The following is a 17,205-nucleotide window of genomic DNA, read 5'->3' on the forward strand; positions in this document are numbered from 1 at the left end:
TGAATGGTAAATAAAAGTCTGTGTTAAGCCATTGAAATATCGGGGTCTATTTGTTATAGCAGCTAGCATTACCCTAAAGGATACATTTTTCTATTCTAGGCCTGCATCCCTGAGAATACAGTCATCAGCCAATGGAGTGTTAAATCTTCTGAAACTTCAAATTCGTACCCAACCACCATCTCTTGTGTCATTCGGCTGATGGTGCGTGCTGTGCATGGATTTGCTTTCCCAAGTTCTAACTTGATTCCCACCTGCCATCCTTCCCAGATACGAGCTGATGTTACTTGCAGATCCCAAGCCACAGGCATGACATGGCCAATGGGATTCTGAAAGTATAGAGATTTGTACATATACAGCAACACACAAATGACTGGAATGGTCTTTCAGCCTGGAAGAAGAGTTTAAATGTGCGCGCGTGCACACACACACACACACACACACGCACAGAAATGCACTCACAGGAGCAGAATGGAGACAGAGCAGAGAGATAGCCTGGGCTGTACAGAGGGAGCAGAACATGTGAACTTGATCAGAACTGCGATGCAAATAAATTTCAACTATCTCCATGTCAACTGTCATCAATTGGTAGTGACTGCTTGGAATGCTGTGTTAAGAAGGATTCTGAGTCACATTCTGGCTCAGAAGGAAAAAGTACTATGATGGATGATCAATTTCTGCCATGGGTAATAGATAAGGGAATGATCGCACATACCAGGAACCATCATACTTGTGCTAGGGACTAAGATTGTGGTTGCAGAGAAGCCTATATTTATGAAGTCTATAGCCCCGAACTCACTGGGTCAAACCATAACAACCAAAACCACTGTTAACCCTCAAATGAGTGCCTATTACGAGGCAGGTGTTTTATGTACACCTTTTCAGTTAATCCTTACAACAACCTTGGAGGGAGCTATTAGCCCTATTTTACAGAAGACAGATCTGAGGTTCAGAGAGAGTAGATGACTTACCCAAGATCACACAGCTCAAGAGAGACAGAGCCAGGTTCTAGACAAGAAGTGCCTGGCTGTTAAGTGCGTGCATTTCACCATTACATGGAACGCTCTGTGCATTCAGTGGGGTCTGGATTAAGAGGAACAATATATGTCAGTCTTTTCGTCTGACTGCTGCCCACTGACATGAGAGCAACGGTGGCGGGAGAAGGGCTTGTCTCCCAGGGAGCTCAGATGGAAGTTGTGTGAAGACCAAATTGGTTTCGGATTTGAGCTTCCGACAGCCTTTCTGTCTCTTGAGCTAGTTTACTGCTGTTCCAAAGTTTTGGAAGAAGGCCAAGAAAGGCAGGAAGAGAAGGAGAGAAGGAATGGGAGACTTTTATGTTGTCAGTTCCAATGATGTGCGAGCTACCAGGGAGAGATCACAGAGCTCGCAGCCAGGAGAACTGGGATTAGTCTTGCGTCGATTTGAGCTCCCACAGAAGCAGCTTTCCTGAGCCTCAAGTTCCTCAAGTGTCAAATGGAGCTAATGCCAGGTAGTAGGTGTAAAGTCTCTGAGCGATGGCACTACAGAGACCTAAGGGACAGATGGGCCTGGGTTCAACGCTGTCCCTGCACTTTGGCCTTCGGCCTTGGTCAAGTCAGTTCTCTCTGAGCTTCAGTTTTCACACTTCTAAAATAGAAATAGTAACAGTATCTACCTCACAGGATTGTGTGACAATTAAATGAGATAATTTAGGGGACGTGCCCAGACCGGTGTCCGATGTCCCATTCAAGGTAGCACCCTTTACCTCTCTCTACACAAATGCACGTGCACCAAACACCCTTTAAAGAGTCACTGGGTGATATGAGACGTCTGGGGAAGGGCGGGAGCCTGCCTCAGTTTCCATCCTTTCCAGATGGCACTCGGTGCTTTGTAACCTTGAATAAATTCAGCCTAGCTTCTGTCCATCCCTCTGTCCCCTCACTCGGTGTCTTCGCTTGGGTTCTCCTTTCTACCTGGATTCCCATACACACCTTTGAACAACAATAACAGTCGCAACAGTAAAAATGCCAACAGTGAATGAATTCTCTCTGCATCGAGTGCTTGCTACGGGTGGGCAGCCTACTATTGACACCTGCACTCTACATGTTTACATTCTCTTCCATACTCTTATGACCCCACTCCCTCCCTTCATCCCCTTCTTGATTCTGTTCCAGGGTTTTAGGGGACAATAAATCAACTCCATGACAGATAAGGCTGCAGGCAGCTCTAATCCCAAAACCACTTTGGTCTTTCCATTACCTCCTGTCCTGAGCTGCCTGGGAGACAAATCCTCATCCTTAGCTCCATTTACACTTGATTTTTCATACTCTTCTAAGGAGCTGATGTGGTCGGTATTATAAACCTCACTGGACACACAAAGAAACTAAGGTTCACCTAGTAACTTACCTCGAGTCACACAGCCAATAAGAGGTAAGCCTGGGATTTAAATCTAAGACTATTTGGTCTTCAAATTGAATTCCTTATGTGACAGAATAGTACCCGGTCCCCAGTGCTGACAGGTTATCCTCATTTTTCTAAACAACCCCACCAACAATATGTGATCCATTCAGGGGACCCCCTCAGGCTCAGAGTTCCAGGACCAGAGGATTCAAGGTGAATCCAAGCCATAAAGGTTCCACCAAAGAGGGACACACAAAATCTCTGGTCTATCGTTATTCATCACCTATTATATTAATCGCTCCATTAGTGACAGGAATAATAAATGCTACCAATATTAAGAACCATTACCATGCATTGAGCCCTTACTATGTGCCACATACCTAAAAGCCACAAGAACCCTACAAGGTCGGCATGTGATTATTCCTTTTCCAAGATGAACAGAGACCCTACAGGTGACTCTAACTTGCCCAGGGTAAAAGGTGGGCTATGGAGGTACTGGACTTGAAGCCACTTCCATAATCCCTCCCTCCGGGGGTGGGGGGAGGGATTGCTGCCAAGAAGAACTTTTCTAGAAGCAGAATGTGCCTCTCCTTCTTACTACACAAAAAACGGGCGCTGAGGAGGAAGCATGGACCCTTCAGAAGCAGCTGGTGGGAGATGCCATTTTCTCCACTGTTGCTTGTATTCAGAAGTCAGTGCAGAATCAGGGCAGAACGTGGTTGGGCCAGGCTGACCTCCAGGGCCCCCCCCCCACCCCACCCAGGCAGTCTTCCCAGCTTGCCAGGTAAGAAGGGCTGCTGCAGTAACCACCCTGGTCCTGGCGTGAGTGCAGCTACATTCTGGTGTTCTGGGGAGCTGCCTGATCACCCCACATACCTTTGAAGATGGGGCATTTAACCGATGAGTTCATCTAAGAGCACAGCCTCATCCTGCAATTTTATTCTCGCCTTCCACAAATATTTATCGAAGACTGGCTATGTACCAGGCATGGCAATGTGCTACATGCTGGGAAGGCAAGTGTCGAGAAGGCAGCTTATATGAAAAGCATTCTGAAAGTACCAACCACGAATAAGAGTAGAAGTGTAGAGGCATGGGCTGAACTGTCTTATTCATTCCTATTGTTCACAAATATATCTGGGGGAATTCAAATTCTGGGGGTTGGAAATCTTCCTGTGCAGTCTAGTCAAGGAAGATAGTTTGGACAAAGGGAACGACAGCCTCAAATCTACCTGTGCTACTACCTCCATCAGCACCATTAAATTACTACCACCAGTACCACCATCATCCTGCCACCAACACTACTACTCACACCACCACTCTATCACCACCACCACCATCGCCAACATCCCCCCTGCCATTATCACCACCACCACTAATACCATCCCTCAACACACTACCACCACCATCGCCAACATCCCCCCTGCCATTATCACCACCACCACAATACCATCCCTCAACACACTACCACCACCATCGCCAACATCCCCCCTGCCATTATCACCACCACCACTAATACCACCCCTCACCACACTACCACGATAGCACTCCTATCACTAACACCACTAACACCACTAATACCGCTACTCATACCCTATCCTCATTATCCCTACTCTAATCATCATTATCACCATTAAGATCATCATGCTCCAGCATCACCATAAATACCACCTATCATCAGTACCACTACTTCCATTAATACCACCAGTCACCAATATCATCGGTCACCAACACCTCTGCCATCATCAACATTATCACCACCACTTATAACATCATCCCTTATGACTATCATCATTGCTACCACCAACACCGACACCACCACCATCATCACCACCACCATCATCAAGATCGTTACTACCACGGTGACCATTATCACCATCTACATATTGATACCCACATTTATACATTGCCTTACAGTTTGCCACAGACATGCACATTGTCTCACTTAATCCCCATCACAATCCAATGAGTTGATATCATGATAGTTATTTAACAGATGAAGAAACTGACATGCAGAGATGGGTTAAGCAATTTTCTTAAACCACACAGCTCATAAGGGGAGTTAGACTGGCCTCTGGTTCTGTTTTACTCAACACCCCACACCTGTTCTTTCCTCCATCAACTCTAAGTAAGCAGTTATGGAATGGCCCCCAATGCTCTATGTTTTTGCACTACACCACAGCCTTTGACGTTCAGATACTGTGGATAGGCACAGGGGGTGGTGTCAGAGCTATGTCCAAGTTTCTTTGCCACACTGATCCCAATTAGGGAATCCCACGTCCTCCTGCATCTCTGTGAAATGTCAGTTCAAGTCACCAAGTACCACTCGTGGGCTCAGAACTGTGTCGAGTTTCTCGGAGGAGCTCAGAAGGGCAGAAAGAAAAGTTCCGGTCGGTTGTTGAGGAAAATGTACTCTTACTGGAGAGTGATGCATGTTTACAGGGAGTGATTATAGAGCAATTCAAGGCGATCAACTGCTAAATCATGCAGGACAAACAGTGAATGCATTGGGAGGGTGGGGGGAGCGGAGGCGGGCGGAAGTGATCCCTGGGAGGCTTTTGGGGAACAGGGTGGGGTGAGAAGGGACAGTCCTGATCCCCACTTCCTTTGTCCTGTACTCGTCCTTGCTGTCTATCACCTGCCAGCACCCTTTCCTCCACCTCAATAAAGGTGGACAGCCTGACTCCGGTCTCTGCCTCCGTCCTCTTCCCTCCCATTTCTCATAACAGCCTTTCCAGTGACATCCTCCAAGTCACAAACGTGCCAAGCATCACTGTCATTGTTTATTCCTTCTCCTTTCTTGCTGTCTGCTTCACTGACGTTCTCACGCTATTCCTTCCGCCTAGAACTTCACCACCTACCTTCCTGCCTGGGCCAAGCCCTAGCTCTGTTGTCAACCTCAAACGCCACCTCTCTCGGCCTTCCTCTCTGACTCTCCAGCCCTGCCCCTCAGGAGGAGATGCTCTTTCCCTCCCCAGAAGCCCCACAGCATAACACAAGCATGCGGGCGCTGGAATCAAACCCTCTGGGTTCACATCCTGGCTTGGCCACTTATGAGAGATGAGGCATTGGACATTGCCTTCCTCATGCCTCAGTCCTTCAGTTTCCTTATCTGTAAAGGGTCAAGTAACAGTGCTGACTTCCTCATGATGCTATAAGATTTACACAAAAACCAAGCTGCTGAAGTGTCTGGCACGTAGTCGGAGCTCTATAGATTTGGGTTAATATTATTATTATTGTCCCGGTGTGAAGCTCCTTGAGGGCAAAGGCAGTGTCCTACATCACTCTTATCTCCTTCTGGCAGCTTCTCCTTCAGGGGAAGTAGATGGGAGCCTGACGTGGCTCCCGGACAGGCTGCACGATGTGGACCAATGTGCAGAGGGGGTGGCTCAGGCAGGTCAGGAAAACCCAGGATAGTAGCACAAGGCAGGGACACATGCAATAGGCAGCAGGGAGTGAAGGGTGCCCCTGAAAAAGTTAGGACAGGATTCAATACTCAGTCTCTAGTCCCAGGCCTTCCCACCCATCCTTATAGTGCACCCTGGGGACATATCAAATAAGCAGAGTGCTTCTAGGAAATGAGTGGGGCTGTATTTGGAGTCAGTCAGAGCTGGTGTGAATCCTGGTTCTTCTACCAGCCACCTGGAGGGACTTAGACAAGTCACTTCCTGCCAAGTCTCAGTTTTCCCATCTATAAAATGGCAGGATGAATGCCTACCTCTCATAGTAGGAGAGTTCACTTGCTAGATGGGGATAATTATAGTATATACCCCATAGGATTGCTGTGAGTGTTAAATTAGTTTAATGTATCAAAAGTACTTGGAATAGTACTTGGTACAAAGTGTTACACACGTCATTTCTTTTTACTATTGTTCTTCTTATTATAAAAGCTTTAAGAATATTGTTATATTTGTCAACACCTTGCAGAGTGCCTGGCACACAGTAGGTGCTCAATACAGATGAGTTTTTTCTTTTTCTTGTCTGGTTCCAACTCTGAGGCTGAAGTACCCGACAGGCACATTCAAGAGATGCTTAAAGCACCAGCAAAGCAGAGGCATCAAAACTTGTGAAAAAACCTGTTTTGAAAGTATATTTCAAAATATGATCCAAAAAGTTATCATGGGAAAAGTCTGAATTTTATTTCATTTCTTTAGACTTATCTTACTGTTTCTGTTTCGAATTATCTAAGTAGCAAATGGTGAGGCAGTTGGTGGTGGGGACACAGTCTTTTAGCCTTTGGGCCTTTAGGGCTTAAGAGTCTAATCGAGCCCAGTGTCAGCACTAAGAAAGGGAAGGAAGAGAGCCAGGAAGACTCTCTAAGAGACCCTGCTGATTGTGCAATTTGACCATCTGACCGTCTGGGAGAGTCTTACAAGGAGGAGTCCCAGGGATGGAGAGAAAGTGCAGCCTCCATCACATGAATGCTAATGCACTGGCTTCCCAAAGGCAGCTGGGCGCCCTGTGGCCTCCAGAGCCCACTCCTGGCCGCCAGCCGAGCCCTCCTCTTCTTCTGGTTCCAAGGTCGGATGGGTGAGGAGGCCAGGGGCTGTCATTTCCTGTCTCTAAAAGCTCGGGAGCAGCCACAGTTGTTCAACCTCTTCTTGGGGGTCAGAGGCCTGCTTGCCCTGGATGTGCCCTCAGGCCGGAGGAGGTAACTTGGAATCAGACATGCTTCAAATCCTTGCTCTCTAATACTGGATGATCACAGAACCTCCCTGAGCCTCAGTTTCCCAATTTGCAAAATGAGGATAACAAAACATCCATCATGGGACTACTACAGAAATGAAGGAAGATTAGGCACGCAGAAGGCTCTGGGACATGGCAGGCCTTCAAAAGTTAGAATTCCTCCTCTTCAAGCAATGCTTCCCCATCTCTCCAATTTCTACCCTATACAAGCCTATTTACCCTGGAGGAGTCCTGATTAATTGCTTAGTGCAGAAAGCTTCCTACCATAACTAGGATGGTTCGTTTGTTTTCCAACAGAGACATCCTACTAGGCCCCCTGGAAAAGGCATTTGACTTTCACGCTTCAGGCCCTTCCTTTGTCCATTAGATTCCTATTAACTTCTGTCAAGTCTTCGGGCTTCAAATCCCACACAAAGGCTTTTGCTCAGAATCCGGGCGGCCAGCCTACTCTGCCACACTGAGCATTGTCAATGAAAACCCTTGTGGAGAGATGTCAGTAGTTCACACCAGTCTGTCCTGCACCCTGTCCTGGCCTACGGTCTTGGAAGCCAACTAGATGAAGACCTAGAATGTCCCCTTGCCACACCTTCAGGTAGCATAGATCTTGGAGGTAAAGCTAAGGTGATGGCTGGTAGAAGCAAGGTTCAGGATCTCACCTGGCTGGAATAACATTTTAAATTAGCAAATGAAAACTTAATGGGCATACGTGGTCCCACCCTTCTGTTTCATTTAAGGAAAAAAAAGAAAAAAGGATCAACTGCAGAAACGCCGATCTGGGGAAATCTGACTTCCTGGCAATTCATATAAAAACAAGCAGTGCTGGGGAAGCCTGGGGTTCAGATCGCAGGGCTGACGCTCAAGCTGTGTGACTGTGGGCAGACCGCTCACCTTCTCTGGACTTGTTTGGTTATCCTAAAATGATACTTAAACCAGAAGGCTTCAAAGGTCCCTGCCAGTTTGATATATAATCCTATAATTACATATATACATATATATCAATATATACACACACACATGCGCACTATACTCTGTGCTCTAAGTCAATGTTTCTCCAACTGCAGTGGGCATCCAAGCCACCAGGAGATCTTGTTAAAAATGCAAGAGTCAGTAGGGGCCTGAGACTCTGCATTCCTAATAAGCTCCCAGGTGATGCAGAGGTTGCTGGTGTGAGGACCACACTGAGTGGCATGGCTCCAAACAACAGTAACTTGCCTCTAATTCACCCTTGCTATGTTCTGACCACAGTATCTTACATGCATTATTGCATTTAATTCTCATAACGACCTTGGAGGTAATTACCATCAATATCTTAATTCTCTAGATGTGGAAACGAAAGTTCACAGAGGCAAGGGGACCTGCCTGAGGTCACATAGCTAATAAATTGCACAGCTAGGTTTTGAATCCAGGTCTGTCTAATCAAGAGCATGTGTCTGGGGGCTTCCCTGGTGGCGCAGTGGTTGAGAGTCCGCCTGCCAATGCAGGGGACACGGGTTCGTGCCCCGGTCCGGGAAGATCCCACATGCCGCGGAGCAGCTGGGCCCGTGAGCCATGGCCGCTGAGGCTGCGCGTCCGGAGCCTGTGCTCCGCAACGGGAGAGGCTACAGCAGTGAGAGGCCCGCGTACCGCAAAAAAAAAAAAAAAGAAAAAAAAAAAAAAAAGAGCATGTGTCTGTACCTGCTATACCACATATATATGTGTAATACAGATTTAGGCCAATGTGTGGCTAAGGACGGGAAGGGAACTAATGAGAAAGCAAATACACCAGCAAGTTCTTGCGTTCGTTTCCTTTGCAGGGATGACCACTCATCCGCCCGCTGACCCCTCCCTGCCTCTCTGGACCCTGTGAAAACACAGACTGATTCTGGGGTCCGATTCTGATGGTTTGAAATTCTAACAGCCTTGGAGGTACTTAAGCGCTCCATCCTTCTCTGACAGGCAACGATGGCTGTAACAAAGGGAGAAGAATTTACTTCACAGAAATGATTAGCACAGAGGAGAGATGTTTAATCCTATTAATGAATTTGCTAATTGACCTTCTGCCCCCAATCATTTCATATTCAGGCTTTTGGAGTGTCAGATTAAATGGAAACAGATCCAGGGGCTGTTGGAGATGGGGTGAAAAGCATTTTGCTCAAGGCCTGCAGATGGCTCAGTAGTTCCATATGCTAATGAGGTGCTTTGTCTATCCCTGGATGCCTTCTCCCCCATCTCCACACACCCTGTTCTTCCTCGAGGGGAGGCCAGGAGGGGAGGAGGCTGGTGAGGTTAAAAGCTCAGGCTCTGGGATCAGCCGGAACCAGGTCCTGCTATCCGTACACCGTGAGACTCTGGGCAAAGCACTGCCCTTCTTGGAACCTCAGTTTCTTCATCTGCAAAATGGAAACTGTAGTAGGGTCTGTTCTCCAGGGCTGGGAGGAGGTTAATCAAATAACACAGGAAAAGGGCAGAGCAAGGCGCCTGGCACAGAGCGAGGCCAGGTCAACGTTAGCTATTACTATTATTATTATCCCTGCTGATGACCCCTGTTCTCCTATGTCACCGTTGGGAATTTTGTCATCATCTGAAACTGACGGCTTCCCACAGAAGTCACTGGAGAAACTGCTTGGGATTCCAGTGGCCATAGTTATGATGGCTCTGGGGCCCACGGGGTGGACTCAGAGGCCACAGCTCGAAGGCACAGAGATCACCAAGGACCACCAACGTCCATCAGCGTGCAGACTGATCATGCAGTCACCGTGCAGACGGAGCGACAGAGGAGGAAGGGACCTGCCCTGAGATGGGACAAAAGGCAGCAGCAAAGCCACTACTGCCCCGAGCTGCTGGAATCATCTCACCTTCTGTGAACCACTGTGCTCACCACCTCCTGGGCCCCTCCCACAGCCCTAAGGAGATAAGGGAGACACCATCATTGCCCTCATCTTAGAGAGGAGAAAACGGAGGCTCAGAGAGGTTCAGCTAAGAAGTCACAGAGTCGGAGTTTGAACCCAAGTCTCTTACTTTAACCCAGTGGTCCTAACCATTGCACACCCTATTCCTAACTCTCTGATTTGACTGTAGCTCCCACTGCCACCCCCCATCCCCCAACTGCCCCAGTGAAGCTTTCAGTTTGGCCTGGAATAAGAAGAATTAATCCAATGCTCTGCTCCCACGGCTACTCTAGTGATAGCCCAACTGATCACAGCTACTCCCTAAAGGTGACCTATTTAAAACACTACCTGGAGGGAGGGGAAGCATTTAAAGATAAGTCAAATTGTCTGAAAGTCTCAGAACTCTCTCAGTCTCTCTCTCTCTCTCTCTCTCTCTCTCTCTCTCACACACACACACACACACACACAGTATCTCTCTCTCTCTCTCTCTCTTTCTCTCCCCCCGCCCCCCAATACTGCTCGGCTTCTGCCTGATGAATGGGAACATCAGCTCCAGGGCCATTATGCAGAACTTTGCAGCACTTCTCCCCATGAGCGGACCGGATTTCTCATCTGCGAGGTCGCATTCCTGCACTCCTTGGAGCCATCAGGGACTCACAACCTGGTCTATCCATTCTTATCTCCATGCAGACAACATCCATCAGCAACAGGCCTTGACAGAGGCCCTGAAATAAGACTCATTCCCTGAGAGCTAGTCAGAGAGACGAATGCGTAAATCCATAATCACATATTGTTCGGGACTGTAGCCAAGGGAAGGAGCAACAGCTGTAGGGGAGCAGGGGAGGGAGAAATGTGCTCTGCCCACAAAAGCTTGGGAGGAGGTGACATTGAATGAGGTCTTGAAGGGTGTGTAGGAGTTCACCTTGGGAGGTGGAAGTGGAGGGAGAGTGGGGAAGCCAAGGGGGATCTTGGGTAGAAACATCAGGGAAGCAAAGTTAAAGGACACTTACGGGATTACTTAGTGAACAAATAACTGAGTGGACAGATACACAGATTCTTGATCTCACCTAGACAAGACAAAGGGGAACCTGAAATACAAGGGAGGGCATTGAGGGTCGGTCCTCACTTTAGTTTTTTGAACGAATCAACAAAAGAGTGAGAGCCTAGAGATACTTTTCCATCTTCCCACCTTCCCCAAGGTACAGATATCCAAAATATTACCAGAACTCTTCTTGACTGAACTTATAATTTTCAGCTCTTCATGAAGCACTTGTTATAAATTTACTATTAATTATCTGTACCAGGGCCTCCTGTACCACTGACTCCTTCCACGTTCCAGGGTGGGGGGCTTAGATCCAGGATTTGGGTAGCATGACTATCCATGCTCTTCATGCAAAGACAGCCTCCTATCATAGCCTTTCTGGGACTTCATTAACCATTCATTAATTTATGGATTCATTTACTCACTCATGCACTCACTTCTTCAACCATTCCTTCTGTCATTCATCTGCTTCCTCATTCATTCACTCATTTATTTATCCCCTCATTCATTCAATCATTCATTCTTTCACTCACTTGCTAATGTATGTATTCACTTGCTCATTTGTACATTTACAAACCATTTATTGAGCAAAACCCTTCCAGGCATATAAGGAAGTCCAAGACACGATCCTTTTCCAGGGACCAGGCCAAAAAAAACCTCAAACAGTAGTTCTTTCACTTCCATCTTTCAGTCTTTACCATCTCCCTCTCCCCATTCGCTTTGAGCTTCCTTGACTTTCTTCTGGGATAAAGGGACCAGAACTGTGCCCGGCACTGGGTATGGTCTCCCTGTCCTTTTGTGACTCTCAGGGGGGCTGGGGAGCAGGAACGCTGTTCTCAGCACTTCCCTGCTTAATAGTAAACAGACTCAGTACATTCTGTGGACAAAGCCAATTCAAAGCCAGCAGACCAAAGAAAAGAATTTATTCCAGGCAGAGGGCTGGTAACTGAAATTCCAGTGGGAAGCTAACTTTTGCTTCAGGGTGGGCAATTCCAGGAAATAACAGAAAGTGGCCAAGCAGTCCATTATTTATAAGTTCCTCCAGAAAAGATTTATGGCGTACCTACTATGTGCAAGGAACCAAGCTGGGGACTATGAAGGATGATTCAGAGCAGCTCCCCTGAGAAGCTGATGCTCTGGGGATGGGGTGAGGGGTTAACACCTCCATCAATTGCCTAATTCAAAGCATGACTTGAAAGTCATGAGAATGTACACCTTAAAAGATTAAGGAATTTAGATGGGAGAAGTTGCTTCCTTCCAGGGCTTGGGGGAGCCTTCCTGAATGTGGAAATAGCTGAGTGAGGTCTTGGAATGTGGGTAGAATTTTAACTATTAGACAAGGCAGTGGGGGGAAGGGTAACACAGAGTTAAAAGGATGGATAAAGATGCAGAAATGGGTAATGCTCAGGCATGGACACCTCTGTAAATCAGTATTCCTCTTTTAGACATAAGAACACTGACATTTCCAAGGTGAAATGACTTGCCAAAGGTCCCTTGAGCCCAGGACAGTGTGACGGCGGGGCTACTGCTTCTCTACGCCTGGCTGCCTCCCACTGGTCTCCCAGATTTTTCCTGGGAGAATATGCTGGGAGAACATGCTGCCCGGAGCAATAACCCCCAAACCTGGCCTCATCAGGAATATTGTCCTTCCATCAGGTCTCTAAGGTCCCGAGATGCTCACTGGTCTAGGAGTGAGGGGACCAGTCCCATATTTGTCTTTAACTTGCCATGTAGCCTTGGAAAAAGCATCTAAAAGCTGTGTGATTTTGTTGGCTCATCTATTGAATGAACACTCTGGAGATCCCAAGCTCAGTCCTTCCTGAAGGTTCTGAATGCTTTCCCTCGGTCACGGCAGATGGATAACCCAGCCACCCCTGCAAAGTAGGCTTATTTGCTTATAGGCAAATTTCCATTGAGATGCCCTTGGGCTAGTGACGTTCTCCCTAAATTCTCTCGCCCCCTGCCCCTCACAGAGGCCCAGCCACTGCACCTGCGTGATCCTCATCTGATCACCCCTGATATCCTGACCCTTTAAGCCCAGAGCCGTGTCCTTCGTATGATAAACACATACAAAACTGTTGGAGCCAGAAACCCTACCCGGGACTGGGATGCAGAGGCTGAATCTCTGAGGCAGGACTTTTCTCATTCTTACTTAACGACAAACAAAGGTCCCAAACGGAGAGAAGGATAGGAAATGAATTTGAAACTTTCTTATTCAGTGACATAGCTCTTCGATTACTTTAGATTTCTGTGGCCTTCTGGAAGCTCTCCCTGAACACCCAGGTTGGGCTAGGCATGTCCCTCGCCACTAAATCATGTGCAGCTTTATATGTATGTGATTCCAAATTATATTTTCAAAACATGCAGGGTATTTGTTAAACAAGATACAATGTTTTCAGGACCAGCCACAAAGCAGAGGTCAGCAGGGGCTGCAGCAACAGGACCAGCATCTGAGCACGTGAGGTTTGGGTCCTAGTTTCCTGGACACGGCAGAAGGAACGCTCCAGAACTGAGCTGTGAGGATTCCAACAGGCGTGGACTACTTCCAGGATGGCTTACTCGAGGCATTTGGAAGCCCTAAACACTAGAGCCATAAATTGAATAGTAGTTAAAATTTGCTGACTACTTATGTAGCAGAGCTCGTGCTAAGCATTTGATTTGCATTATTCCTGAAATCCACACAGCACAACAGCTATTTTAAGATGGTAACTACTACTGTCCCTGTTTTCCAGTTGAGGAAAATAAGGCTTAGTCACGCAGCTAGTAAGTGGTAGAGCCTGGATTTGAACCCAGCAGGGAGACCGATTCCCGAGTTGAAAATCTCCACCACTCTCTTCTGACTGTTTGCAATTAGCTCTGAGGCTGGTGTCTCAGACATCATAGTGGCAGCTCTGGTAAGAGCATCAGCAACAGAAATCTTCAAATTTGAGAACTGGATGGAACCTGAGAAAATGTCTAATGTAACTTCTGCCTTTTACAAAGGTGAAACCTAGGTCTCCATGGGGCAAGGAACCTGACCAAGAAGGGATCCCTGATCACTAGCCTTTCCAGCCAGTTTCCAAGCCCTGAAGAAAGGGTCTTCTGCTGACCAGCACTCCACTGAGCTAGACAGGAAGATAAGACTCTGCTCCAGGATAAAGGCCTGGGCGGGGGGGGGGGGGGGGGGGGATGTACGTAGCTGGAGCCCTGGACAATTCCAGCCAGTGTGGTGTGGCTGTGTGCAGATGGGGCTGACCAGACACCCCAGGCTCGGGGCAGCTTGTCATGGCAGCCCATCCACTAGCCCTGGACCCGCAATGAGCTTCAAACAAGTGTTGTTGGGACAGTTAAGTGAGAATGCGCAGAAAAAGCACCTAGCACTGTGTCAGGCACACAGCAGGGGCTCGCTGAATGCTGTGCCCCCTCCTCTCTTTTCTTAGACTCCTAGGAGAGAGAAGCAAAGAGCTCTGGCCTCTTGGAATCCTTTGGGAATCCATCTGGGGTGACCTGCAGTTTTGTGTAGGAAAAGGGAATGGGAGACAGTAACGTCTGGGCAATGTCTCAGCTCGTAATCTTTGCCCAGCCCTAGGGGAGGAACTCCACATCCATCATTCAGTTGATCTTGGCATCTTTCAGCAATCTCCTCTGGGTCCCTGGTAGCTGCGGCCGACACAGTAGATGAGGCAGGGTCCTCCTTCTCTCCACTCCCTCCACACCCTGTTTCCTGCCAGGAGATAGTATCCTGTCCATTTTATGGATAAGAAACTGAGGCTTAGACAGGTGAAAGGATCTGCCTGAGGTCACGTAAGGAAGGAGCGATGGAGCTGAGATTTGAACCCAGAATCTGTTGGACTCTAGGGTCCAAGATCTTTCTGTGACACCTAGCTGCCTCCCAGGAGTGCCACAGGCATTGAAAATATATTAAAACAAATCCCTGAGTTTCTTATCCCCACAGTCCCCTGGCCTCTGGGACCTCATGGTGGTCAGATGGTGGAGAAGGAGACCAGGATTTGCGCTGAACGTTGTCCCCAGTCAAGCAGTATCTGAGGATCCGTGAGAAGTGGGGCTGTTAATGTCAAGGTCCTGGGCCAAGGCTTGCAGACCTGTCCTGCCTAGGACTGGTAAAACGGCACCCAGTCTCTTCCCTGCCAGGAGGATGTACAATGCAGCTGGACAAATGGGTCGAAGCCTCTTCCCATGTTCTAGGCTCTGAATGCCAACCCAGCTTCATCACCTGAGATCTTCACCCAGAGATCCTATTCCTCAGTATTCAGCCAGCCTGATGCCTCTGGGGACTGGGCCAGATGTCGAGATCCCACAAAGACAAGTTATTCATGGGGAGCTATCTCTGCGATGCAGACTTTCCTACTGAATCAGGAAAGACCAACCAAGTCTTGAGAGTGGACTCATTGTGCACCCTGGGGTCCACCATTATCCTCCCGCTGATCTAATCACTAGCCAGCATAAGGGGTAGGAACTGTAACCTCACCTGTCACCAGAACCTGGGCTCCAACGGCAGAACTTAAAGGTTTAACTGTCAGGTTACTTAAAATCCTTCTACCACTCACAGTAGTATTTGAGCATAAAAACCAAACAAACCAAACCCATCATATTCTTTTTCCTAACTGCATCCAGTGTCTTTATTCCAACAACCAACTTTCAAACAGCTGGATAGGAGGCCTGCACTGTCCGCCGCGGTGCAACACGTTTCCCCCAACTTCACATGGGCCCGTTTCATGACTGTCCCGCTGGTGAGATTGGGCTTATCTCAGCCGAAGTGCAGGCAGGAGGGACCCAGGGATATTATGCTTTCTAATCCCTGATGTCAGCTCACCTCTTCACCAGACCTTGACAGTGCTCTCAGCTCTCAGGCGGCTCCCAGAGCGCGGCAGCACCCTCGTGTGATGCCCTGGCTCCCAACTCCCTAAAGCCACCAGGACACGAGCCCTGAGAGTTTTATCACCTGCCAGCAGCTGATTCCTTTTGGCTTGCAGAAAGCACTCTCTCCCTGATGATGGACCCCCAGGTCTGCACAGCATCGCTGCTGGGGGTGGGGGTGGGGGGCAGTGAGTGAATACGTGAGCACCCTCGCTGGATGCCCACAGTCGCACAAACACCAACGGTCATGGGAACGGGAAGAGCTTCCCAACATGTACACTCAGACAATGTCGTCCCCACCTCCCACCTGTGAATTTGTCTCTGCCTTCTGTGCCTAGAGATCCCTCCAGGAGTAGGGTCCTGGCACCTGGTGCCCCGGAGAGGTTCCGTGGCCCCTGAGGCCGCAGCCCACTCTGGGTCCCTCCTCTGCCAGCTCACGGGTATTCACACCAATCCTCCCGCCGGTTTCTTACTCCTTTGGTTACAGGAACCTGAACCCACTCCTCATGGGGAGGGGGGTCCGGGCCAAGGGGGGCAGGAGGCACACCCCATCCCAGCACCGAGCACCCCCAAACCCAGCCAGGGGAACAAAAGGAAGAAGGAGGTGGCTTACCTTTCGAGGGTCGTCTTTGTTTGGTTTGCAGAGACGAGAAGGTGCCCATGACGGCCCCCATGGTAGCGAAGACTTGTGTGCGACTTGGGACCTCGGGCCCTGCCCCTCCCCTCCACTGGAAGGAAATCAGTGTGGCTCTTCTACTCCGAATTGGGGGAGGTAAAAAAAAAGCCCCCCGCAGCTCGCCGCAGCTTGGTATTCAGCGAGCGTGGGGCCGGGGCGCTGGGAGCCTTTTCTATCCTTCTTCAGCCCCGCACATGCACTGACTCACAGGGCTAGCCGTTCCTGGCGAGCCTTCGGACCCGGGCCCTGCCGCTTCCCTCGCCGAGGACCGAGAACGATACCCCGAAGCCTGCCTGGCGCTGGACACCGGGCCGGTGCGCCCGCCCGGCCGAGGCTCCTGAGCCAGCGCCGCGTGCGCTGCGGGAGCCGCGCTCGCCCGCCCCTCCTGCCGCACGCTCGGCTCCCCTCCCGGCGCTCGGGCTGGGTCTCGGGGGGCCGAGTACCAATCATGAATGAACAGAGCGGGGACGACGTGGAGCGGAGCCGCGCGCGCCTGCCTGCCTGCCGCGCTCGAGGCGAGTCTGAGGCGCGCGGAGAGCGGCCGGCGGGTAACCCCGGGGGCGCGGGGCGGGGCCGGGGCGCACGAGGGGCGCGGGGTGCGGACGCCTGGCCGATGGGTGAGGCTCAGGGGGCAGCAGACTGCTTCTCGGGAGAACGTGTGTGTGTGTGTGTGTGTGTGTGTGTGTGTGTGTGTCTGTGTGTGT

The 17,205-nt window shown here is 49.3% G+C and overlaps 1 protein-coding gene across 1 annotated transcript in view; it reads right to left on the minus strand.

The window, feature by feature from the left end:
- KCNIP1 (potassium voltage-gated channel interacting protein 1) overlaps positions 1-16,971 on the minus strand; it is a 224,304-nt gene extending 207,333 nt beyond the window's left edge. Inside the window, exon 1 of the mRNA XM_060006800.1 lies at positions 16,439-16,971. Coding sequence (XP_059862783.1) covers positions 16,439-16,499 — 61 coding nt within the window. The 5' untranslated portion in view covers positions 16,500-16,971. The remainder of the gene's footprint in view (positions 1-16,438) is intronic.
- Positions 16,972-17,205: the final 234 nt, after the last annotated feature.

This window comes from Delphinus delphis, chromosome 3 (genome assembly GCF_949987515.2).
Source record: "Delphinus delphis chromosome 3, mDelDel1.2, whole genome shotgun sequence".
In the NCBI taxonomy this organism is placed as follows: domain Eukaryota; kingdom Metazoa; phylum Chordata; class Mammalia; order Artiodactyla; family Delphinidae; genus Delphinus; species Delphinus delphis.